Source organism: Buteo buteo, chromosome 27 (assembly GCF_964188355.1).
Source record: "Buteo buteo chromosome 27, bButBut1.hap1.1, whole genome shotgun sequence".
Classification (NCBI taxonomy): Eukaryota; Metazoa; Chordata; class Aves; order Accipitriformes; family Accipitridae; genus Buteo; species Buteo buteo.
Genome location: NC_134197.1, coordinates 11,332,337 through 11,359,065, shown reverse-complemented (window position 1 = coordinate 11,359,065; position 26,729 = coordinate 11,332,337). Strand labels below are relative to the sequence as shown.

The window sequence follows — 26,729 nt, the reverse complement described above, 5'->3', positions numbered from 1 at the left end:
TGCCAAATTATAATATTTCACTGCAGAAAAAATTCATGTATTCATAATATTGGATTCTATTGAATAACAAGCATATTTCTTGGTTACTATTGTACTTCATCACGTTTCATGATGATGACAAAAAATTAATACTATAATTCCAAAATTAGCATATCTAAGAATACAAGAGATTCAGAGTGTTGTGGGAATTACAAATGTGTATGTGTCGTGGTTTAACCCCAGCCAGCAACTAAGCACTATGCAGCTGCTCACTCACTGCCCCCCCCTCAGTGGGATGGGGGAGAGAATAGAAAAAAAGTAAAACTTGTGGGTTCAGACAAGAATGGTTTAAAAGCACAGAAAGGAAGAAACTAATAATGATAATAATAACACTAATAACATGACAATAGTAATAATAAAAGGATTGGAATATAAAAAAAAAGTGATGCACAATGCAATTGCTCACCACTCGTCGACTGATGCCCAGTTAGTTCCTGAGCAGCGATCCCCCCCCGCCGAGGCCAACTCCCCCCGCTTTATATACTGAGCATGACATCACATGGTATGGAATACCACTTTGGCCAGTTTGAGTCAGCTGTCCTGGCTGTGTCCTGTGCCAACTTCTTGTGCCCCTCCAGCCTTCTTGCTGGCTGGGCACGAGAAGCTGAAAAATCCTTGACTTGTTGCTAAGTAATGTTTAGACTAACTGAAAACGTCAGTGTGTTATCAACATTCTTCTCATACTGAACCCAAACCATAACACTATACCAGCTACTAGGAAGAAAATTAACTCTATCCCAGCTGAAACCAGGATAGCATGTAAACAAAAATTCAACTAGTTTTGGTAACAAGAATTTAAATAGTGTAACGATGGAACCTCTCTAAGTCTGCAAGAAGTATTTGGATTTCTTTTTCATTTTGAAAATACAGCCAGGATAAAGACAATTAAACACCTACAGGACCATCTGTTTTAACAATTCAGTACACCTCTGAAGGAAAATGAAGGCAAATATGAAATTCAAGTATTTTGCATAATTTCAATACAATTCATTTAATGTAGTAAAAACTATATTAAATACTCTTTATTCAACCCAGCTCTAACCTCTCTCCCTGCCTATTCTCACTTCAACCAGGATATCATTTGAAATTTTTTATACATTTCCAAGATTCATGTTTCAGCTGCTCTATGGGAGGTGGGGATGACAAAAAAGCTTAAATTATTTTTAACCAAGTTATTTAATATGGAAAACCTAATTCAACTAAGCAGTTATCTTTGCACATGTGATTTGGTGAATCATGCAGTTCAATATTACCTGTTAAGCTGTAACCCATAGTTAACTAATTAAGGAATCCAGTAAACTGTAATTCAAATTTTTAAGGACTGCAAAAATGTAATTAATTTCTTAGATAAAAGTGTTAAAGAATTTCTTCCTGTTCTTCTATGTACATAGATATTGATTTCTTTTAGACGGTAAGAAATGAAAATGCAACATTTGGAGCCCTGTGCCATATTGAATTTATTGACATATAATAGAGTATGAAAGGCATATTAAAGTTCATGATGTAGTACACATTTAAAGCTTTATTATCTCAACAGGGAATACTATTCACAAGCCAAGGTATTTCACAACCCTTAATGTAAATTCAGTTGGGAAATCAGACAAAGTAAATCCTAAATATAAAACTGCTTGTATAAACTTATTCTAGTCTAGTCATATGAGGCATACAGTTATCCTCATTTAAAACAAACACAGACCATACAACTTAAGCACAGTAATAAGAGGAAACAATTATCTTTTTAGGCAAAATTTTTAAATAATACCAAATCAAACAACTTGAGATGCATGGTTTGAAATTGTCTTAAATGTCATTAGGACTATTCCCATCATCTTCAATGTATCTGCAATTTCATTCACAGTCTTTTAATAGGAAATCAATGAAATCTGTAGCTGCCAAATATACTTCTGTGCATGTTTGTCCCAAATTATCATGCTGCACCGTAGAGCGACACTACTTTCTACTACTGAAAATACCTTAACATATGACATATAATTACAGGACAGTATTTTAAGATCATGTTACAGAAAGTTGAAAGAACTACTTTTAAGCTCATTCTCTGATCAATTTAAAAATCAATTCCAAATCACTACACCTCCTTTCAAATGCCCATGTCTTCCTGAAACCATCCACTTCCTAACCTAATTAAGTAATTTTCAAGGTAATGAGAATTTACAGACCAAATCAAAATCACTGTTAGAATGCTTATTTGATTGTAGACAAAAGATTTTACTTCAATATTCTCTTGTATATCAAAAATGTTTTAAGTAGCTTTTGCTTGTAATTTAGGAGCACTTTCCAATTGGGTCTCCTGTGTAAGGATTGGTTGGTAACCTTTTTGTAGCTATGATTTACAGGAGCTGAAAGAAAACTTTCAGCTAATAAGTATATATAATGAATTAATCTGTTATTTTCTCATAACAAACATGTTTGAAGTCAAAGATTTGAAGAGAAATAGCAAAACCAGTAGTAATTTAGTATTTTGTTTTTCAGCCAACTACCTGCTAACTTAATATTACTGAAATGCTGAAAAACTTCTGAGAACCAATTTGAAAGCACTAGTTTAATGATTGTATGCTGAAACGAATGAACTCTACTCCCATGGTACTGGTTTTGAACCAAAAGTTTCTTTAAGAGGTTAAAGAATCTTTAAGCAGTTCTGAGTCAAAAATGCTGTTAACAAATCCTTGTAACAGACTAGTAACTATTGACATAGTTCATCACTCCTTATGTAAAAAAGCCTGAGCAGGACAAAGGCCAAAATTCTAACTTGTTCCAGTTCCTACCTTCACAGATTAAATGCCTATAATCAACACTCATTCTTCAGGTCTGCAGAAGTCTAAAGTGGGTGTTTTTCTTTTTGGATGCAAAATATAGATTGGTATATTTAGGATTCACCTTTTGGCTCTCTCTCAAGCACTCTAGGTAGAAAGAGATACTGAATGGGACATTAGATAGTCTTCTGTTGCAATGACATTCATGGTTATAGAAACACCAGATTAAGCATCAGAAAGGAACTTCCCTAAACCAAGCTACTCCTGAATCTCCCCCACAAATATGGCTCACATTTCCTGGTAGGATGATCTGAATACATAATGAAAAAATTAATTCTAGCCATAGAACTCTGTGGATGGGAGCTCCACAAATACAAACCTGCTGAAGTTAAAGTCCCCATGAGTCCATGTCCCATTCCAGAGGCAAGAAAAATGCCAGAAGGGGAGAGAATAATGCTAATGGAAGGTGAGCAGTGAAACTCAACTAAACCACATATAAAATTCAACAGCACAAGATGCAAGAGAACTTGGAACATTTCAGCAGCAGAACACTTCAAATGACATAACGAGTACTGAGAAAGTTTGTAAAGAATCAGTCCTATGCTAGACCAGGTCATAGTTTTTCTTATAAGCATGAAAAAAAAAAAGAAAGATGAGCAGTATAGGGAATGCAAAAGAGACTGATCTACACTAAGGAAGCTACTGTGGCATCTGCCACATAACTAAGCATTATCGGAGGCAGGGGGGAGGAGGAAAAACTATTATTTCTGCATTACTGTATTTCTACTGTATTAGTCTATTTCTAACTTCCCTTCCCTCACTAATGAAAAAGGGTTTTTTGGAGATCCTCTTGTTTGTCACTTACGCCTTTCAAATCAATGCCCAAGCATGTGACAAGAAAAATTAGCAACTGGTTTGGTAGAGACAACCCAATCAGTATGAATACAAAACATAACATGCAAATTAGCACCATTACTTTTTAAATGTTAACTCAGCTAAGCTTGACTGGTGAAAGTTTTCTTGACATCTGTTTTTAAATAACACTTTAAATAATTTTGGAGTACCATTGGTCCATAGTTTTACCTTCAGTACTTCAGTATTCAGTACAGTAAGAAAAAGGAAAGTAGAGGTGAAGTAGTAGAGATGGTTTAATTTTTTGCTAGAGTTTCATGCTTGGTAAAGAAGGTATAAAATGTTTCTGTAAGATGAGAATACTTGCTTCAGATACAGGAATATCTGCTTAGATAGAACAGATTAAGATAAAAAAGGATGAGAAGATTAATAATCAAACCTGCTCATGCTAACAGAGCACATATATCTTAAGAGGCATATTGCTAGTACTCAGCAGGATAAACCAATGAATGAATGACAGTTCTTAAATGGATTTTATGCATCTTCTCAGACTGGCAATTTGAACGTTGGGGGGGATGGGAGATGAGATTGTACAGGGAGGGAGATGTTATGTGCTTAAGTTTGCCTTTTTTCCTGCAGACAGGACAAAGTAAGCTTGGAACAAATAAAAAGTTACATAGAACAGACTGGTCCTCCAACTACCTATGTTGACACACCTGTTCTAAGACTTTGTTGGGTTAGAAAAGCCAAGAAAAACCATGCAAGGAGATGATATGGATGAAGTTCAAACTGCAAGCATTTCAGCTTTTCCCCTTCCTACAGCCAGAATCCACCAACAACATCTTGCATGTCCTTTACCTTTTGCCTTCGAAATAGTCAATTTAAATAATTATATATTGTGTTATATAATCATAAAACAATCATAATTTCATGCCAGGTCCAAACTGCAACACTTGCAATGTCCCCAAATTATCTTCTGAACTACTAAAATTATCTTCTAAAATATTTTAATCTTACTGTGATCCACGTTATCTTTTACCAATCTTAAAGATAAGGGTAATTTATTTTTTATTCTTACAAAAAGTAATCTACTAAACAGCATAAAGACATACTCTTCTGCTACAACTACAGAGAAGGAACATCAAGCACAAGATGGAAATGTCCATTTCAGAATTACTGATGGAGAGCTGGTAGTAAGAGGAGACAAGATCTCATCTGCATTAAAAGTTCTCCTCAACTGTCTAACCCAGTTTATCATTTTCACTGCCTCCACTGTAAGTTTCCCATTAAAAAAACATGAACATGCCCCACCCCTCGCCAAACCAAACCAAAACCCTCTGTTTAAGAATGTCTGTTGAATTTCTTCATGATAAAAAGGGGAGAAGAAACTGAATAGAAACAATTTCAGTGCTCTGAACCATAGAACAAAACTTATTAACATCAATAAAATCTGTCTACTGATTCTCTACATTTACTGAGTTTGGTGTTATAGACATTTTAGAAGCCTGGAATATTCATTGCAACAACTCCCAAATAATCATTAATTTAACATTTGGTTAAACAAGTCTTACAACCCGCAATATTTCCATAAAACAAAACTGCCAGTACTTTTGTAGAGTATTGCTAACGTAATCTATGAAAAAGGACTGCATAGTCTTTCTGTGGAAAGAAGAAAATGCATTCATTTTAACCAGAGATGCAGACATGTTCTGGGATGAGCTTCTCTAACTACTACTTGTTCTGTTTCTCAAATACTGTTTATGATGATAATAAAGTTTTAAAAATTCTTAAAACTAACTCAACTTTAATGTACATCTTAATTATTCAGGAACACTAAATTAAAAAAATATTTTGATCAAAATTTACAATTTAAGAAATAACTGTTTTCAGGGGATTAGAACTACCTTTTCTTCCTATTTCATAGTGTGCTTTTCTGAGATGAGTGATGTATTTCAATCTATTTAGGAAGCTTTTATCAAAACTATTACTGCACTCAAAACATATAGAAGTAAAAGGTATAAATCCAAAGGGGAAGTGTATAGCAAAAAGGAAGAACCAGTTACATTTTTTTACTTTACTTGGGGACAATGGGATTCTGTTTAGAATATAAATTCAAGCTGAATTCTCCAGTTACCTTCGAAGTGTGAGAAATGAATACAAATGCAAGTTATATTTTGACACAGCTGCAGGACTGCATTTATGGTTAAGCTCCCACTTTGAAAATGATCCAATTTAAGAATTTCTGCATAGTGAAAAACAAACGGAACAATGAAACTTTTCAGCTGTGGTATGAGCAGCTTTTTGTGTGCCTTTCTACGTACAGAGACATAACAGGAATTAAAGTGAACAAGTTTTTATCTCAATAAGACCATTTTATCCACTTGCACAAAGACTACAAATACTATATTTTGTTATGTTAGATCTTCAACTTTTTGCTATTTAGTTCATAAAAATGAACAATACAGTGGCAAATATGTGAGACAATGCATGCCATAAACCTTAAAAACAGCCAATATTGTTCTACTAAACAGAAAAATGTCATGCACTTCAGGCCTTTCCATTCAATTACATGCATGCAGAATTATGCTCACCGTGTTTCTGTAGTTACAGTTCTGTTCCTATTCACCAAAACAGCACTAAAGTGACTGGGCACTAAAGAACAAAAGCAGCATGCCTACACTTTTGCTGGATGGAATCAATATCTTTTTTTAATACAAATCAAATCAGCACAGAAGATTTCCCTCAATAACATAATTAGCTCCTTTTGACAGCAAAATATTACTTATAATACCCCAAAATAATTAACAACTTTTCACAAACATGCACTTTGAACTGAGAGGCATTGCAATGCATGACAACCACTGCAGTGAAAGAAGGTTCTGCAGAGGAGAATAGAGGTAAAATGAAAGAACTACTGGCTTTTTCTCCAGATAAAATATTTTGGGTGCTCTGGCCAGGGAAAGGAGGATCTCATCAATCAGTCTGTAAATAAGATAACTATTATTTATTCTATCTTTACTGGACATAAATTGTTTTCTTCTTTCTGTAGTCAGTATGAAATAATTGAAAATCAAAATTCTACTTTTATTTTCCTAGTATGTTTTGCATCCAGGTTAGCATTTCTATAAGCACATCAATGTATTAGGTTGTATTATTGTCTTGGTTTCAGCTGGGATAGAGTTAACTGTCTTCCCAGTAGCTGGTACAGTGCTATGTTTTGAGTTCAGTATGAGAAGAATGTTGATAACACTGATGTTTTCAGTTGTTGCTAAGTCGTGTTTAGACTAAAGTCAAGGATTTTTCAACTTCTCATGCCCAGCCAGCAAGAAAGCTGGAGGGGCACAAGAAGTTGGCACAGGACACAGCCAGGGCACCTGACTCAAAGTGGCCAACGGTGTATTCCATACCATGGGACGTCCCATCTAGTATAGGAACTGGGGAGAGTAGGGGCAGGGAATCGCCGCTCGGGGACTAGCTGGGTGTTGGTCGGCGGGTGGTGAGCAATTGCACTGCACATCACTTGTACATTCCAATCCTTTTATTATTACTGTTGTCATTTTATTGGTGTTATCATTATCATTATCAGTTTCTTCTTCTCTGTTCTATTAAACCATTCTTATCTCAAAGCATGAGTTTTACTTCTTTGCCTGATTTTCTGCCCCATCCCACGGGTGGTGGGGGGGAGTGAGTGAGTGGCTGAGTGGTGCTTAGTTGCTGGCTGGGGTTAAACCACGACAATTATGGTTTCCTTTAGTAAAATAAATGATTATAAAAGTTTCCAAGGACTGATCTCATCTTTGTATACTCCCTCCATCCCAGCTATTTAAAATTTTTTCTCCTTTACCTACTCTTATGCTTCTCTGACACATCCTCGGGTCCCATTACGGAAAAAGTGGGATACTCAACCTTTTGGGCTTATGCACCCTCAAACCACTCTCTTTCAGAATGCCATGAGCCCTATCTTTCTCTCATATTCTCCCAACCATTCCAGGCCATTTTCTTCTCTACTTGCCCTGAGCTGCTCTGAGATGGAATATCATTAGAACGTTATTTCTTGCTCCTTTTTGCCTGCTTAGTGCTGCAGCTGCTAAAGTAATCCAATTCCTCATACATCAGGGAAATGACATTCAACTTTGGGTTTAATTTTTGCAATTTGTTGCCTAATTTTCAACTATTTTAACTGTCAATCCATTGTCTTCCATTGTTAAGACTTAGTATTTCATCAAAGGTAGAAGCCTATGCTGGTATAAATTAAAGGTCAACAGTCACATCTGGCAGAACCCAGACTGTGCTTTCACTGTTTCATCTCTCACCCAAAGAATTTGCTGGGCACCTCCCCCTCAAAGACACTTGAGTATCAGATACTGTTCTCCTCCACCTCTTTTATGTTGCATTTCTGTGAAAATTCTTCCCTCTGTTTAAACAGCAGCATTCAGGTACTGTGAATAGTCCCTTCGTATGAAGGTATAGTGCTCTTCCTTCAGAGACGAAGTGGAGAGGAAAAACAGTACACCATTTAAAGGAATATAAAAAGAAATATTATGAGAAAAAGAGATCAGTCAATATTAAACAGTAAGACTTAAGAGAGTCAAAGGATTAAAATATTGTAAGAAAAGAATGTTTATTGATGATAATCGGGGGGGGCTATTCATATGCAAATAACAACAGTCTTGTCCAATTAGCATGTTTATCCTCAATCTTATTTATTTACTTACATGTTTACTGCTCTGCAAACAAGGCAGATTTGCCAGCAGACATTTAAATATTGATATCACTTTAAGAATCACAAAATCTCAGTTTCATTATCTTAAGTGTCAGCCATTGATAATTATAGCAACAAAAGGCATGACCAATGGCATTTGCTGTACACTTCACAGGAAAGTAGTATCCATATGTACGCAGAAAATAACAAGGTCCTCTACAGTTGAGAAATATGATAAAATAATATTATTGCAGTAATCACCTTGCTTCACAGGCAGTAAAGAAACTGCAACTAACTATCACCATCTAGAGGTAAAAGGTAAATGCAAAAATTTGTTTTTAGTCTGATCTGGATTCTGTCTTTATCCCTGTGAATATACTAGACAAGAAATTACTTTCTAATGGTAGGCTGACTGAGCAGCATCTGCCTCACAAAAAAGATGGGCATCAAACTGCACAGATCACAAATAGCAGTCATCAGAAAGCAACTAGTTAACTAGAGAAGACAGGACGTTTATAAGAGAAGAGTAGACTTTTGCCAGCATAACCCTGATTTTACAAAACTGCCTAATATTTAAATTATCTGTTTAAAGGACTAGGCTTTCTTAACTGTTACTTTGTAAAAAATATATTGGTTTCTGCATATGTGGCTAGGTCCTTTAATACTTATAACTACTCAGTTTACCACTTACTAATAGCCATCACAAACGTTGTAAGAGAAGAAACCTCTGAAGCTTCTTTTGGACTCAAAGTGGATAACTGTAATTGTTCTGATGTCTTGCTAGAAGATATTGTTATGATAATCTAGTCTGAACTCGTCACAGCCCAGATGATTTCATCCAGTAATGTCTAAATAATCCTTAGTATTTGTTGATTCATAATAAGGACATCAACTGGTCATCTAATTAATCTTTCTACTCAGGTGCAAAATTAATTATACTAGTAATCTGTCAGCACTAATGAATGGCAAGACAGTAGTTGAGATATAAACCTGAAGCAAAACAAAGCTGAGCAAGTATGAAGGGAAGGGATATGCTTCTGAAAACATTAGATTGAGCTTGCCACGCATAGAAGACAAACTTTAGTGGAAGGAAAGAGAATTCCTAATCATATCTATTATTTCCATTTTAGGACTAAATTAGTCATTCTTAGCATAGCACTACAAGGGCAACTCCTGTTTAGTTAATCCTACACCATGACCTCCAAGTTTCTTCCACTGTACTATTACTGCAAGGTATACTGATTTCAACAGTTCAGAAAATTCTTTGGTGAATTATGAAATGTATTTTATTCACTACACTTGAACATGAACAAAAGGTACAGTGATATTTATCCAGAAAAGTTGCCTATCTTCCAAAATATTGCTATCCCGGGATTTCCTGAGAAAGAAGTCACGTTTCTGTGTCTGGATTGATTTTTCTTCAATTTAGTTAGCACAATTATTTTCTAGACCCATGTAAACTTTCAATATTCACAAGCTCTGTGGCAAGATGTCTTGCACCCCAATTATATGTTGGGAAAACCACTGTCACACACTTGTTTTGAAACTGCAAGCTAGTAGTTTCAATGGATGCTCCACTTGCATTTTGAAACAGTTACAAATCTCTCCATATCTTTCATGATTTGAAAGGTTGCTGTCATATTCTCCTCTCAGCTGTCTTTCTTGCAGCCTGAGAATTTCTAATACACTCCTCAAATCAAAAAGCTTCATTTTTCACCTGTATTCTTTCCAGTTCTGATACATTTCTTTGGAGAGGACTAGAACTGCACATAGACAAGCCAGAGATTATACACAGCGTAATAGAGCTTTCTGGTTTTCTATCCCTTTCCTAATAATTTCTAACAACTTTGGGTTTAGATCTCCCTAAACCCTTTTTAAAATTGTGTCAGATTAGCCACTTCAAAATCTTCTATTTATCAGCCAGTTTTCAGCTATTTCACCCCTGAATTCCTGGTGAACTGCATGTGGAGATTTATACTTTATTTGTTCAATAAGATCTTCTGCTATTTCATTTAAAACAGACAATCTGCTAATTCTCCACAAGGAATAATCCAGAATGGGAATACTCCATAACAACTCCATGGTAAACTAGATTTTAAAATATGTATTTTTCTGTTACTGTTTTATGTTCTGAGACCTTCTTCTTCTGCTTGAGTATTTGTCCCACTGACTTTAGCAAGTGGCCTCTTCCTGACACGTACAAAAGAGACCATTAGATTTTATGCCTTCTGAAAGTTGTAAAAGGCCTGCAACACTGTATTTCTACTTTTTTCCTCCAGAATGCGTACATTCTTCTATTTTTCTTTGGAGATTACTTAAATTCTCTATTTTTTAAACTGTATTTCTTTACTTCTAATAAATTTCCTTATTCTGCTGCTTAGTCATTCTTTTCTTTTCTCTTTTTTAAAAGTAGGATATGCATTTCCTCTGAGCAGTATCCAAGTTTTTAAATAGTCTCCCCACTATGCCTGCAAACCATCTTAGATGTCCCTTTTAGTTTTTTTAACCAGCTTCCTCATTTTTTCCTCATTTTCTTTTTATAGTTAAACATTACAGTAGTGAATTTTTGCTTTTGTTGTTCCTTTTACAACAGAGTTTAAATTAATTCATTTTAGTTTATTTAAATTCCTATTCTGATCCCAAACACCTTCCTCTGCTTCTCAGTTTATAAATTTTATGATCTTCAAGTGCCAATAAGAGAGTCCTGCATTTAAAATCATCCCTCTGAAAACTCCCTTTATTCCAGAAACATATCCAAATCCTGATGAATCCAATTTCTTTATTTTTCCAACATTTTCTTCATTCATGCAGCAAAATACTAGATCTCCAATTGTCTGAATCCTCCATACCCTCCTTTACGCTGTATCACTGAAAACCAAAGGGAACACCACCTTCCACACCATGGCTTAGTAGCCCATCTAGAAATATGAAGTCTTCCCATCTTTCAGTCCCATATGATACCCTAGGGAATGACGAAATTGAACTCCCCAACACTTACAGCCACCTCTTCTCAGTAGGGATATTTGTCGTCAGAGAACTATTCACAGTACAAGAGAAAACAAAGCCCTAAATAGCTAATTAATGTTAAAAGCCCTGTATCACAATGTTTATTTTTTCTCTTTATTTATTATAGTCACTATTTGTTTACTGTAGTCATCTGAAAGCTCATCAATTATTGTGAAATGGTGATATTTCGGAAAACAAGTGAAAAAATATTTCTTAATTGAACTTAGTAACTGCACTTAAGTGCACATTCAATTCTAAATAGCTTTTTCACTAAAATTTATACAGCATCTAATTGTTCTAACAGCCACAGTTGAATGATATAAGTCTATGGCTCTTAGTTTTTAAGGCAGTATTAGATAGTGCTAAGCTGTGAGCAGCGATTAATCTGCTCACAACTGTCCCCTTGAACTCAGTCATTCAAACCGAGCATAAAATTTGGCTATGTTTCTAGACCTTGTTTTTAAATTCTTAAGATTCATAACCAGTAAATTCTGCCAGTTAAATATTACTGCAAGAGTACAGTGTAACTCTACAGAGTTCTGATTAAAATTTCCACATTTAACAGGATTCATTAGAAAATGTTGCTTGATTTCAGAGTCCACAACCTGATTTCTGAGCTTGTCCAGAATCCATAATCCTTAACAGAAATTAAAGAAAATACTTGATGTTTGAAACTATGCAACAAGTATGCTGGAGCTGGAAACTTTTGCTTCTATATTCACTGAAGAATAAGATCTGGGTTTTTTTTAAGGATGGAAGATGTACTGATTTTGAACATGACATCTAAAACATACCAAATATTAATATGACACAAAATGAAATGCTTTGAAACGCCCTTCAAAACAGCATTACAAATCTGCATCACATTAAAAAGAAAAAATTAAAAAGTGAGCACTATGACAAAACTCCTGCTGGAGTCTATTCTTATCCTGTCCAGGTCAGGCCCTTCTGATATGCAAATTAACATGCCATTCATTTCTTTTCCTGGTTTAAGAAGAACAAATGCAAAATTGGCATTGATTTTGAAGAGGCACAGCTACCCAGATTTATTTCTCCTAATTCTTATATTCTTAAGAAGTATTTACAAGTCCACAAAAAAAGATGACAGATACTGTGGAACTGATAGGTTCATACTTTTCCGAACTATTTGAGGTGCTCTGCAATTCTTTCCACCTTCTTTTGGTCATTTGCAAGACACATGATAAATACACAGTAGTTTTATTTTCTGCTAAAAAATATGCATTTATGAGCAAAAAGGGACAGAAGAGGCACAACAATTCTAAAGTGCATCAACCATAAATGTGACAGCAAGTCTTCACTGGCACACTGTCTTCCTCTCTCCATCAACTGAAATGCTCCAGAGATACACAACTTCAAATCAGCAAAGGGTAACAAGGTGGCTCATAACAGGAGGGGAAAGGAGGACAATCTCTTTAGCTTTCTAATAACAGAAAATGCAGAACAAATCAAGCAATGTTAGAAACACATTTACATGAACTGCATTTGGAAAAGCAATGATCAAGGTCCATGCCCTTTTGTAACATCTTCATTTGGCAGCAACATCTTACCTTAATAGTATTACACATACAATCTACTTTTCAGGCAGGCTAAGCATCTTAAGGCTAATTTCCAATACAGTCATAAGTATTTAGCTTATCTAAAAATTATGCTTACCCAAACCCAAAGTTTCAAACTTTGCCTGTTCCAACTGGCACATTTTAACTTTCTCCAAAGCTCATTTCATATCTTTTTCTCAGAATTAACCAGCACAACCAAGAGTCAGTTTTTACATCTCAAGTTACGGTTACTCAAGTACTCGCAGAGAAATCTGAACTCCAAAAGATGTTGGTAACGATCTCAACAATATGAATATTCTGCAATATTGCTACTTTCCTTTACATTGATATACTACAAGCAATTTCTCATGTAGCTGATACCAAGAGTTATACATGCATTTTAATTTTCTGCCATTGGAGAAATAAATGATAAAGCAGCAAAAATAATGTTTATTATGAATAAGAGGACTCTCAGAAATGAGCTTAGTCATTTATCCTAATTGTCACTCCCAGTCCTTGCCTGTTCATTACATACTGGTAGCCTGTTAAATATCCTCTTCCACAATTTCAACACTGAATCAAATCCCCTGTAATCAGGAGCACATGTTTTGGCAGAGATTTAACAAGATAAATGCACAGTGCTGTTATTGAGGCTATTCTGAAGTTTTAAAAATTAATGCTTTCCTGGTAGCTATAAAGTGCAGAATATATATTCAGCAAGCACATAACTACATATTTGATCAGAGATGTGGCAATCACTTCAAGTGTTTCATCATAGTGCTATGCTACAGAGTGTATGTCTATTTAGGAAAATTTCTTTTTTTCACATGCACAGTGGCAGAAAACAAAGTTATTTGCTGACAGATACTCTTCCCAGACAACTCCTGTTACTGAGATCAAAAACTGGTAGGAATGCCATTAATGTATTCTTCAATAAGGAAAGATCTCAGTAGGTACCGAGATCAAAGTTTAGTAAGAATTATAGTTTTAGGTCACTTCTAAAGGTAATTCTTGCTCACTTTTTTTTTTAAAGATTAAAAGACAAATTTGAGCAAATATACAATTGTTCACCAGAGGAAGTGTATGATATTCTGTGCTGTTCTGTAAGAAAGACAAACTAGCCTGACGACCGACATTCTATGTCTATTCTAGATAGACGCTTCTAACTTTCCACATTACATACGTCCCATAAATTGCTAGTGTGAATAGATAATGAATAGAGCATATTCAAAAGAACTTGTACATTTTTCAAATACATATACCAATAAACAGAATTTTGCACACTATGGATGCCCAACATTATGAGTATATATTGTAGACATAAAGAACTTAATAAAATTCTCAAAAGTGTCTTCCTGTAAATCTAGAATTTTCAATCTTTTTAGAATCTTGCAATGATATTTTGCTTCCTTTTTTCCTCTTCTCAAGAGGCTTAACCTTCAGTTACAAGTTGTTTGTTTTCCACTGATGATGAGTAATGGATGAAGTCTGTTAAAATCCACTCTGTACCAACACAACATATTTTCTAAAAAGCCATGCCAATGATAAATAGAAGTAAGGTGCAAAAGCACAATAAAACCCCCTAAATTTTTTTCAAGTCACTGTAGTAGGGCCTTAACCAGAGCAAACTGAGAGCAACATCTAACCCTCTACTCACCTCAGCAGATTTTGGATAAAGCCCTGAACCTCTTATAAATTGGGAAGCTTAGTTTATCTCAATATTTTTCCTATTGAAAAAGAACGTGCAGAACATCTATAGCATATATGAATTCTGCATACTTTCCAAGCTTTCATGATGCCATTTGCATAGTCATGTACCATCAAACTGCATGAAAAGTTTTGAAATCTTTAGTAACTGTTTGATATCAAGTTACAAGTAAAATTAAAAATAAATTAAATTATTCAAATAATTAATGTTTTTTAATCCAGTTCTAATATACCTTAGTGAAAAACACTTCACTACAAAAAAAAAAAAAAAAAAAGAAAGATTTGGCATATTAGCAATCTTACAAATAAATTGTTTCTGGTTCATGTCTTAGTAGTAACAACACTAACAAAACTCAAAATACAAAAGCAAGTTTAATAATAAAAAAGTATTCTTTCTTCCCATTCAACCAAATAGAATGCAACTGAAAAAGAAAATACTAAAACTAAAATTGTTGATAAAAATGCAACTATTTGCAATACACACAAATTATCTGTTAGAAAAAAGGACACGGAGATGTGCTTATGTGCTTTCCTTTCATTTCTTCTTATATTTTTTCTCACCATTTAACCACTCAGGACCTCCAAACTGGCAGCATTTAAAGAAAAAAAAAATGGCCAAACTATGCAGTAATAGTGTTACTACTGAACTTAAGAACCTTTAATAGTATACAAAGACAGTTTTTCTCACATTCCTTGATCTATCACAGCATCTCCTCTTACTAATGAGCTGCCTATAGCTTATCCACAAGCAGTTGCAACAATTGTTTTGTTTCTACTTCTCAGTAACCAACCAAATGAGGAAAACCTGTGTGAGCAACAGACCATTAGTAAACACACCTGAGAAAGCCATAGTCTTATTCACAACTTACACAGAAAACATTTTAGAGTGATTTTCTTTGCAATAAGTCTCCCACTGCAAAAATTCATGCTTAGAATTTGGTAATTAGAAATTATGTTAACTTTTCACATAAATGTGAAAGAAATGTAAAACTGAGTTCATTGCATCCACATAAGCTCTCCTGAGTATCAGGAAAAGATAAGATCAACTATTGGGTCATATTCCCCCTCTTCTGTCTTTCACATAACAACAGATATCAGTAACATTAAAAAGACACAAAATTAATGCTGTACAGACAGAACTGTTAATATGTCATTTCTCACCATCATTAACAAGTGTGCCAGGCCTATGCAGTCAGAAATGCACTTAAAAATTATCGGGATATTCACTGGGTGCCTTCATTTCAATCTGTACTGCAGACACAACTCAAAAAAAAAAAAAAGTAAGGGAATGTAGAAATTCGAGTGTCATATTGTTGCAAACACAAAAGACCTCATCATTCAGATACCAAATATTTTTCTGGAATTGTCTTATTTTTCAGTTATCTAACAGAAACTCAAAATTTCTATGCAACTTCAGGAGAAAAAAAAAAATCTGGGGTACATCACATTTCAGCTGTTGCTTGATCAACAGTCTACATGTAAAAATGCTTGAGGAAAGACTGAACTTTTAAAACTCAAAGCTTTTTAAATAGTACACAAGAGGTACCCCTTAATATTACCCTTTGCTGCTCATCCACACAGGCAGCAACATTAATTCCAGAGAAGACTAATTACCAAATCAAGGTGACTAAACAGCCCTGGGGACAAGGATGAAATGCACAGCAGCCCAGCTGGTCTTCTAGATCCTGCCAGTGAGGGAAAAGGCTTGCGTAGGAGCAGGTGGATCAATACCTGGTTGCACAGCAGGTGCCACTGATAAGATTTGCCTTTTATGATTACAGGACTGTCTCTAAGGATCAAGGACTGCTGGGAGAGATGAAATCCACCTGATAGAGTGGGACAAGATCATCTTTGCCAACAGGCTAACCAACCTGGTGAGGAAATGGTGGATGGGGTGGAAAGCAAATGGTGCATGCTGATAGGAACAAGAGAAACCTAAGAAATGACAAAGAAGGATGAAAAGAATAACACAGAGCAACCTAGGAAACAAGCAGGAGGAACCAGAGCTCCTCTAGTGGTCACAGAACTGCAACATCATTAGAGTAAGAAGTGATGTGGTGGTGTGAGACACTGATGCTTCTACAAATTTCTGCAATAGCAGAATGGGTTTGAGAACATGTAGCCAGTGACAGCAGAGTGGAGGAGTATGTGAGAGCCAAAAAGACAAAAATAATCACACTTGTCAACAAGTTATGTTTCCACAAACACTTGTGCACGTGAATTTGATTGAGTATTCAATGCTTTTGAACAAATTACTAACTGTTCAGTATTGTTAGCTTTTCTTTCCATTAGCTAAAGTCTTATTTTTCATTGTCTTTTACTGGCCGAAAGGTAGGTGTTTTCCTGTATTTTTCAACTACCCGTCAACACTTCATAAATTATTCAAAATTCTACAAAAATCATCATTCAGAGTGAGAGGAATGTTAAAAAGCTTCAGAAATCTTGTTCAGAGCTGAAACAAAAGTAGAAAAATTTTGCAGCTGCTTATAATCCACAAATAAAGAAATACAAACAGCCTGGGACAGCATATTAAAGAGGGTTTAAAGTTTGCCCTGCCATTCTATCCATGGAGAGTATAATTGTTCTGAAACCAAGAATCCAGGAATCAAGGAACAGTATAGGATTTCAATGCTTCAACTACAAGGCAGGCTAGAGCATAAACCCCTAAATTCAGACCCGGCTGAAGCAGAACATACTATGAACACATCCAATGACACATAGTGAAGGCTCGTTGCACCATTCCAAATGTTTCTGAGTGAGCTACTACAGTAAGCCACATCTCTCTGTCTGTCAAGCAACATTTCTGGTCACTGATATCCCAAAAATTGAAACAGAATATGTACATGCATACTGAAGAAGGCAGTACTGATTAATATTGAATTGTTGTACACCCCAGCCAATGCAGTCAACTTATTAGCATGCTTTTAAAGTATTTAAATATTAAAAGCCAACCCTCAAAATATGCTATTTGGATAATCAAGACAATCCTATGGATGAAAATATATTAAGTTACTGCTGCTGTTCGTTAATTGACCTCTAATGAAATTGTACTGAGCTCTTTAAATTATTAAAATGTGCCATTTCAGTCAGAAACGTTTACACAGGATCTGTGTTAAGATGTATCACTTACCTGGTAAACATGGAATGCATTAGCAGCTTTTCCACGCAGAAAGACTGAGGGAATCCAAACATTAATAAGAGCACGATTTGATCTGAGGAGGAAAGAGAAAACTTAAAATAGGGAATCATATTTATGTATAAGAATTGCAAAGCAACTACCTCCAGTGATTTAGATAACGATCAAAGTGACCAATAAAGCAACTTAACATTTCAAATGGAGTATTACAAAAATTGTAGTTCTGCCTGAACCTTAAAAGGCTACCTTAGATACCTGCTGTATCTAAAAGTGTTCCCTAAAGTTAATGTAACTGAAAAAGAGCACTGAAACAATTCCCTTTGCAGGTTTTTGGTTGGTTTTAGCGGGGGCATTTTTTGTTTAGTTGGTTTTGGTTTGTGGTTTGTTTTGGTTTTTTTTACAGCATGCATTTGACAACATTTGATTATACACATGAAACAAAAACTGTTCAACAAACCCAACACCTTGGTCCACAAAACTGAGCAAAAAACAGCAAAAACCTGAATTTATTAAATAACAGAAGAGCACTGCACAAACATGGAGAAGTCATTTCCATCCACTTTTTGTAATTCATATCTAAATTTCTATGATTCAAAGACATCAGCTACATTTTCACCCCCTCATCCACAAAAATCTAGATTTATTAGTCTGACTAATAAAGGCAAAACTCCAAATCACAACACTCTAGAATGATCTGGGATGACCACCTGGGTTGTTTGTGGGGTTTTTGGTAGTACTGTTTGTACTGATTAGGAGTTACTCTGTAAAAATGAGAAAGTCCATCACATTAATAATAGCATCTAGCATCTATCAAACTCAAAGCAACAGAAAGCAGTAACTTTTTGTTAGAATACCAAGACCTAGTGCACTGAAAGAGCACTCCAAGAGAATCTTCATAAATCTAAACTCATTCATTCAACATTATTAAAAACTATATTAGGGCACGGACTGTGCAGCTCTCCATACTTTTTAACACTGGAACACCAAAGCTGAGAATTAAGTTACTGGGAATAATATAGGAAAAGCAAATTATTGAATGTGTTTCCTTATTCTTCTTTCCCATAAAGACAGTACAAAGAGAAAAATATGTGTATTATGAAACTTACATTTCAAAATCTGATAAACTCTGATCTTCAGATGTTTGACTCAAATCTCCAGGGACCTATATTTACAAAACAGAAATAATTCCCACACACTGGTTATTATGCTTTCTATTAAGAAAGCATAATATTAAAAGGAAATTACAATTCAACATTCAATTTTTAAATGCCAATAAAAACTATTACTGAGAAACAATAAAAGAAAAATAAACAATCACGCGACAGGATTATGAACATATCACCCTTGCGAGTTCTTCATGTTAGAATTTGCTATAGTTTTGTAAAGAAACAAATTGGGCTTTGTAAAAGCATGTAATTTTGAAAGGTATGGAAAACCCAGAAATAAGCATCATTATTTGGCCTTTATAAGCAAAGTATGCTGAAACAAAAGTACATTGTGCGTATAAACAATTTATGGGAAGAGATGAAGCATATAAAACCTAGCAATCACTTTCTTTTACAACCAACATTCCATTAAGAGAAAGGCACATGATAATTTTATTTTAGCTGTGCTCTTACAAAGCATTATATAGCTACAAAAGTTCATAAAGATGGCAATGATGGACTAAAACCTGTAGAATCAAAAGAAGTAGCAGTTATGAGAAAACAAGATTGAAGGAGCATTTAGAGCTGAAACAGCAATAACTTTTTACCTTACTTTAAAGCTAGGTAAACATAAAAGGCTAACTTCTCTCCTTTAAATACTGTAAAATGTAAAGCATAATCCAGAATAGTTAGTGTTTTGATGAAGAAAAACAGCTAAGTTGTAAACTTCCAGAGACAGCTTCTACATTAGTTAAATATTGGTTCAGTGTATCTCTATAATGTATGTTGCATGCATATTACTGTTTTTCAGAAGATTTGCTGCCCAAGAAACTTAAATATATATTATCGCTTATTTTAAAGCAATATGTATTTATTCATTGCAAAGCAATATAAAATTTCAAAGGGGACTAAAGAAAAACTACTTCCCAGATGCTTTGACAGACCAGCTCAAGACTTCCCAATACACAAGACAAAACTGAATTTTGCCTTTCCAAGATTAAAAGTATATGGCTCAGCAAAAAATAAGTCATTCCTGCCAGAGAAAGGAAAAGAGGAAGACAAATGTGAAGAGCCAAGACAGCTCCAGGGCATATATACAGAATCCTGAACACCTCTGCTGTCCTTTTTTGGATGAATGAGGTGGGAAGGGCCAGTATGACCTCTCCCTCAGTTACTACCATCAGCTGTTGTCTGTTCACAGTCCAGTCCACCCTCCAGTGGCAGCACACAGCCTGGCTTTCCAGGGCTCTTGTGCCAGAAAATAGACGTTCTTCTATCTTGCCTACAACCTGCACCCTCTCTTTGCCTGTATCTGAAGTTACAAATCCTACCACCAGTTACATACAGCTTTTTTAATTAACTTCAGTAAAAGTTTTGTATAAAAACCTCAGAGTGTGGACTTTGGAAATAAGAAAAAGGTTGACATTAATGAGTTCTTGCACGCCTATGTTGAAACAGATTGGTTACTGATTTTGAGATGGTAATTAAAGTGTTGTTCATTGTAATGCAAAACACAGTGATGAAGACGTTACATCAATGTATTTCCTCATACCCTTGAAAGCACATACTTTTTGTTTTAATATTCCTCTGTTTGTTGCAGAAATTCTGTAACCCAGTAACTAGAAATTTGGAAAGATCACTGTGAACAATTCATTTAAATTCATAAATTATGGCCATTAAAATTTATTATCAGCATTAAATGGAAAAGAGAAGACAGTGAAGAATCATGGAAGCTATTTTTATAAGAAACTGTAAATTATATACTATTGTAATAATAAAATGTTAAGAACTTGTCTGGTATTTTCAAACCAGTGAAAGGGGGATCAAATATTCATATCCCATAATTTCTGGCAGTTACACACACTACCAACTTTGAAATTTCTAATTAAAGTCTACTAAGTAACCGATAGGCTATCAGCACAGAGTTTTGTTTACTAATACAGAATTAAAATTTATCCACTTAGGATAACGCAAAAGTCTTTAGGACTGTATTCAATTCACAGTTTCATTTTGGACAACAGCAGCTAATAACAACTAGCATTTAGCTAGCACTTAAAAATATAGTACCACTTCCACTTCTTAAAGAGTCTTAGGATTTAGTTTTCTCTCAGTATCCGATACATTAAAATATAGTATCAATATCTAACTGCTGGATTAGGATATGGAGATACATGGTTAAAAACAAAATCTCTGAGCAGGGACATACAGCCTAAAATCTCCAAGTAAGAAAGTACAACTATAATACGTATGTGATTTATCATTTGTCATCTCTGAACACAGTAACATGATTGTTTCCATCTAAAAGGCTGAAAATTATAGGTGAAATTCTGCTTCACTAATGCACACAGAACTGTTGTCAGCCACCTTACATAAATGTTATGATAAAATAGGCATGGATGCTTCCAATGCAAACAAAAAAGTAAGGAGCAATAGCACATAATCACATGAACAAAAACTATCAAAATATGCCTCCCTCAGAAGATGGACAACTATTAGGAACATTCTTGACTCCTTCTGTTTTCTCCTTGTTCATTTTCAAATTTCAACCCAAACTTTTCTTTTAACACAAAAAGCTAAAGTGTAGCAACAGTTAGTAGAAAACAATTTCATTGTCTGAATATATCTATTGTACATTCAATTCTGCTAAAGAGAATCAAACACTATCAGAAATATCAAGTAAGGTGTTCTTGACAGATGTATTATTAGCTGTTATTTCTTATAAGCTAATATATATTTTATTTCATCACACGTAATGGTTTTGAGCTTTTTCCAGAGTGGTATTCTACATTGTAATAAACAAACACTTACCGGCCCTCTCAAATCAATTAGTTCTTGTCTCATTTGGGACACAAGAGCTTCTTTAGCCATCAGAGCACGGTGCAGCCTCTCATTGAATTCAATCAGTTCCCCATGCATTTCAGCTACCTGAAAAACAAAGCCAAGAGATAAAACTCTAAACTGAAAATAAACCCACACTGTGTAATTTCTTACAGGTATAAACTTTTATTTATATTTTTTATTTTACCATACTCTCCAAGTAGTGCACCTCATTGTTAATGCATTAGTTTGAATGGACCATTAAGAACAGACACTGTAATAAAAATTTTGACTCATACCTTGAAGTGGAGGTTTTGATACTGAATTTAATAGGACAAAATACAACTCTATGTCCAATTTTATTCCTATCAGAGGAGATCCTATGGCAACTGATTCTAATAAAACACCTATTAACTTTTGTTCTCAGTTTAATTCTTTGATGAACACAGCACTCAACAGTTACAAACTAATCACAATATTTTGAACTGAGAATAATGCAAAATGCACAAACTGCATTAAACTTTGTCAATAATTCATGAGTAATATATTCTGCACTCTTACTGGAGTTTTAATAGGATTGGAGCTATAAGTCCACTCATCCCAGGCAAATCTGTGAGGGGTCAAAGAGCATAAATACCACAGTTACACTGTGGCACAAGTTGTTGTGCATAGGTAAATAGCGTGGCCTCAAGCACAGCCTCTTTGGACATGAAGTATATGTCTGCGCTCTCCATTTTTGAGTCAAAGTGTCAAGAAAGCACCAATTGATGCAGGATGTTTATGAAAGTGAACGGGGCTGGATGAATGACAAGGATGAAAAGTATACCAATTTACAGAGCAAACTATGCTTAAGTTGGTTCTCTGCCAAGAGAAGCAAGAAACAATAAAACTCAAATCAAGGTTAAAGATGATACTAAGCTCTTGATTTTTTCTTACACAGAAGTGTAAGCCTACAGCTTAATGTGGAAGAACTCCAAAAGGACAAGGGTTCCCAAATAGCAAAGGTCTAAATAGTAGCAGTAATGTGCTATCATCAAGAGAATGTGATGGGGAAACTAGCAGAAACAGGGAGCAAGGCTAAAAGAAATTTGAAATCTGTGTTCAGCAAGATTTTTAGCTAATTCTATTGGAACCATTATACTATAAAATTGAATGAAAGTTTCAGTTATGATGGATGACCCATCAGTACATAATATACCTGGAAAGAGAGTTGTCTTGAACTGATAATGCCATTTGTAGCCTTACAGCAAAGAAATTTGAGCTGAAAAGGGTTTGTAGAATTATTTTCAAGAGAAAAGAAAGACTCTTCAGAAAACCCCACTGTTAGAAGTTTCCAAGTAAATCCTCCCTATATGACTCCTGTATTAAAGAAAAGGAATACTGATGAGGGCCACTATCAGAGGTGGAGCACCAGATGAGCAGTCCCAGGGCACAGCAAGAAAAGCTACAATTTTAACAGTAGCTAGATGAAAACAGAAGCAGTAACTGGTCGGCCCCTCTAGTGGGTATAGCAGGCTACCACAACAATACTGCGAAATGTGTTTTTCGGGTTACACCAACTCTTGAAATGCCTCCTCACATAGCCATCCAAAGCTAGAATAGGAGAGGCAGTGGGGTAACATTATGACAGCACAGCTGAATAAGATGAGTATCAATCCACTACCTTCAACGATGGCACAGGGACTTGGACTACTGCCAAATCTCTTATGAGTTCATAGTTTCCCTTCTGGAAGCAGTTCACTACTACCTATGAATTTCATGCTTTCCTTTTCTCAAATTACCACTCTGCCTTCTCTCTCTTCCCCAGAGAAGTTCCCCAAGATAAAGCAGTTTAATTCAATTTGTTTAATTTAGTGCTTGCCTTTAATTTCATGCTTTATTCCAGACAACCTGTATCCTTCACATAATCAAAGCAAACAGAAAAAACAGCTTCAATTTGACAAGCCAGGAGCTGACATCATTGATTAAAAATAAAAATAATTATACCTGAGTTGAACTGCAAGTATTCTTTTCCGATTTCTTTTTATATTAGAGGGAGTCCTTCAAATCCAGTCATTTATCAGTGTGGCATATACGCAAAAAGAGCTAAACTAAGCCCAGATATGATTTGTCTACAGACTGATCTCTCTTGTTAATTCTGAATTTACAAACTATTCTGAAATACTCAGCAAATTACAAACTAAAACCCAGTAACCGAACTAACCACAAACTTTCCTTGTAATGGGACTATCAGGAAGTACAAAAGCTAAAGGTTTCACAGAGTGATTATTTAAAACCAAAGAGGCAAACATTTTTATTTGTTTGCCTGATAATGTAAGCAGTTTTAGATTAATATTACACAATTAAAAAAAACTTGCAACACGTCTGAGTTACCATTTAGTTTCACTCCTCACTTTCTGAAGTGTAAAGGTTTAACGTTTTATTAATATAGTTTCAACAGTCAAAAGCTTTTAGTAGTAGTAGTAGTAGTGTACTAAAGCAGCTTTAATCTACTGCTTTTGTTTTTGTTCTTCTCAAATATTTCTGTTGCACTTAATCCCATTAGAAAAACTAACTTCCCGGCCTCATAATTACACTCTTTTCTGGGTCCTCCTGATAAAAATCAGAACATAAGGACTTCCACGTTATCACTTAATGACACTATGTATTCATATCTCAATTGTTCATTCAACATCAGCCTTGATAAAAAAGGGTCTTTGACTTCAAACACTTGTTAGTAATTCGGAAGCTCATTTTGCAAAAACAAAAGGCATCTAAATCCATATGAACTTCTGCGTTATGACTAACATAGTAGGTGCCACTTAGCAAGCAGTTTTCCTTCCTAAATTACAAGCATTTATGCACCAAACAAAATTGCCAACTCTACTAGGTAAAGTAATAATATAATGTCAATAACTCTGGATAAATTATTTTCCATACTGGCTTAAACACTCATTCCAATTCAAAGTGAGTGAGTGGTGTAATATTTAAGAATATCATAAGCCCCTTTGAGATTCAGGTTAATATTAGCAGGTCATTGTAAATTACAAAAAGCCTAGGCTGGGAGGCAGAATCTCTTTGTATTGCACATACAAAAAGATGCAGTATGCTACTAGTTGCAAATGCACAGAGGAAAAACTGCAGAACTGAGAATTGTTTGATTGGTTATCAAAGGCAATATAGAAATTTATGAATGGATGCAAAACGCTGTAGTTTATATATTTGAAATCATGACTGATTTTTCAGTGCCTGTTTCTATATCAGAACAAAATCCAAACTATCTGATGTAATATCTGACTGTTTTCTCTCCCTCTAATTTGGATGTCCTTGAAATAACTTTCTACTTGCAGGCTAGATTAACACGTAAATTTAACAGCTTTCTCAAAACACTGGAAGTAATACAAAAATTTATTAATGCCCCTAGCAAAGGTAAATAACAGAAAGAAAATTTAACAGCAAATAAAACAGCAAATCACTTGTTATATGTTATCAAAAGGACAAATTGGCAGGTATGTTACTTGTGAAAATCACTTTTATTAGTCATTAAGTTACTTCAATACTTTTTCTTGTCACAGAAAAATGTATTACCGTCACAGCAAACCAAAAGGAGCAATGAGATATACTTCTGAATAACAATATTAACTTAGGTTCCTCTAATTTTTCCCACATCAAGGTCTGCTAAAAACAATAAAGAGGTCTCCTTATAATTATATCCTTTCAGTAACATTTTATGGCATCACATCTTCCTTTATTCATTCCACACTGAAGCTTAAGCAGTAATTTTCCCTACTGAGACTTCAATCATCTTCACAGTTGTTTTTCTCCAAGACAATATGTTCAAAGCAGAAAATTAAAGTACAAATGAGCAAAGTTTCCCTTGGCCAGATGATCATTCAGATTTTGTCCTGGTCATATTAGAAAGCATGCTTAAAGAGCACAAATCCTTATCATGAAGGGGAATGTTTCACTAAGTATATGAATAATACAATAGTATTTTATAGTAGAGAAACAGAATTTTAAGAACTTGCAACAAGAAAAACATTAATGAGGTTTTTTAAAAGGGTGTTTAGTGGAACTCAGATTTTTTAAAAATATAATTTGCAGCTAAAATTCATAAAAGTTTTTGCATGAGCCACATCTGAATTAATGACTTTGTCCGGTATAGGCATTTTTTTCCCCAATTGTCACAAAATGCAAAACAATGTATTTCCCAAGAAACTCTAGGCAGAACTGCAAGTTACTTCCTTTTGCTCTCAGTGGAAGCACGGGTGTATTTTTCCCATGAGAAGATGCCCTTTTTAAAAAAATCAACATTCTTCTACATTTTTCTCCAACAGAAATAAAGCCAAAGGTCTTCGAAAAAGAGCAGGTATCCTACTAAATAGTAATAATTTCATTTTTCTACAAGTGAAAAACAGTAAAACTCAAAATGGCAGACAGTTCAGACAAATCTACTTATACAGCCATAAAATGCTTAGTCATTGCTTTCTTTTTAAAAACTTTCATTTTGTATTCTTCACATTTCCATCTGCAAGCAAGTTACTTGGTTCAAGGCAGACTGAAAGAGCCATCTAGGAATAGGGTTGGGTTTTAGTTGTTTTGGTTTGGGTTTTTTTAATTCTGTGGTGTGGATTTTTGTTTGTTTACTATAGCTACATAAGGTAACCACAAGTCACAATTCATCAAAACCAACAAGAAGAAAATAAGCTGTAGCTTTCAACTCAAAGTACATTGGGAACTCTGCATGTTGAATGAACTACATATTAATGCTTGCAATATTGCAGTACTACCAATGTGTCCTGGTTTCGGCTGGGATAAAACTGAGCAAAGCACAGTAGTGATGGAGCCAGAACTGACTTCAGCAAGCAAAAATCCAACACTACGTACCATCCTCCTGCTGCACCCAGTGTCACCCGCTCACCACACCACACTGAAGCCTGACCCTGCTCTGCCGACTGAGCAGACTTTGCACCACCCCTCCTGCCCAGAAAGACCAAGACTAGTATGACAGACGGAGCC

At 35.0% G+C, this 26,729-nt stretch overlaps 1 protein-coding gene across 11 annotated transcripts in view; it reads right to left on the bottom strand.

The window, feature by feature from the left end:
* SNX29 (sorting nexin 29) overlaps positions 1 to 26,729 on the bottom strand; it is a 144,771-nt gene that overhangs the window by 59,194 nt on the left and 58,848 nt on the right. For 7 of the 11 annotated variants that reach the window (XR_012654569.1, XR_012654570.1, XR_012654571.1 and 4 more), the window contains 3 exons: positions 21,723 to 21,839; positions 18,876 to 18,931; positions 17,764 to 17,845 (listed from right to left, as the gene is read on the bottom strand). Coding sequence is in view for 5 of the 11 variants with exons in the window: in XM_075058763.1 (XP_074914864.1) it covers positions 17,764 to 17,845; positions 18,876 to 18,931; positions 21,723 to 21,839 (255 nt within the window). In the remaining 6 variants the exon portion in view is untranslated. Of the gene's footprint in view, positions 1 to 12,229; positions 12,812 to 15,794; positions 15,897 to 17,763; positions 17,846 to 18,875; positions 18,932 to 21,720; positions 21,840 to 26,729 lie in introns of those variants that run through there. The other 4 variants (XR_012654572.1, XR_012654573.1, XM_075058766.1 and 1 more) reach the window with 4 other exon arrangements.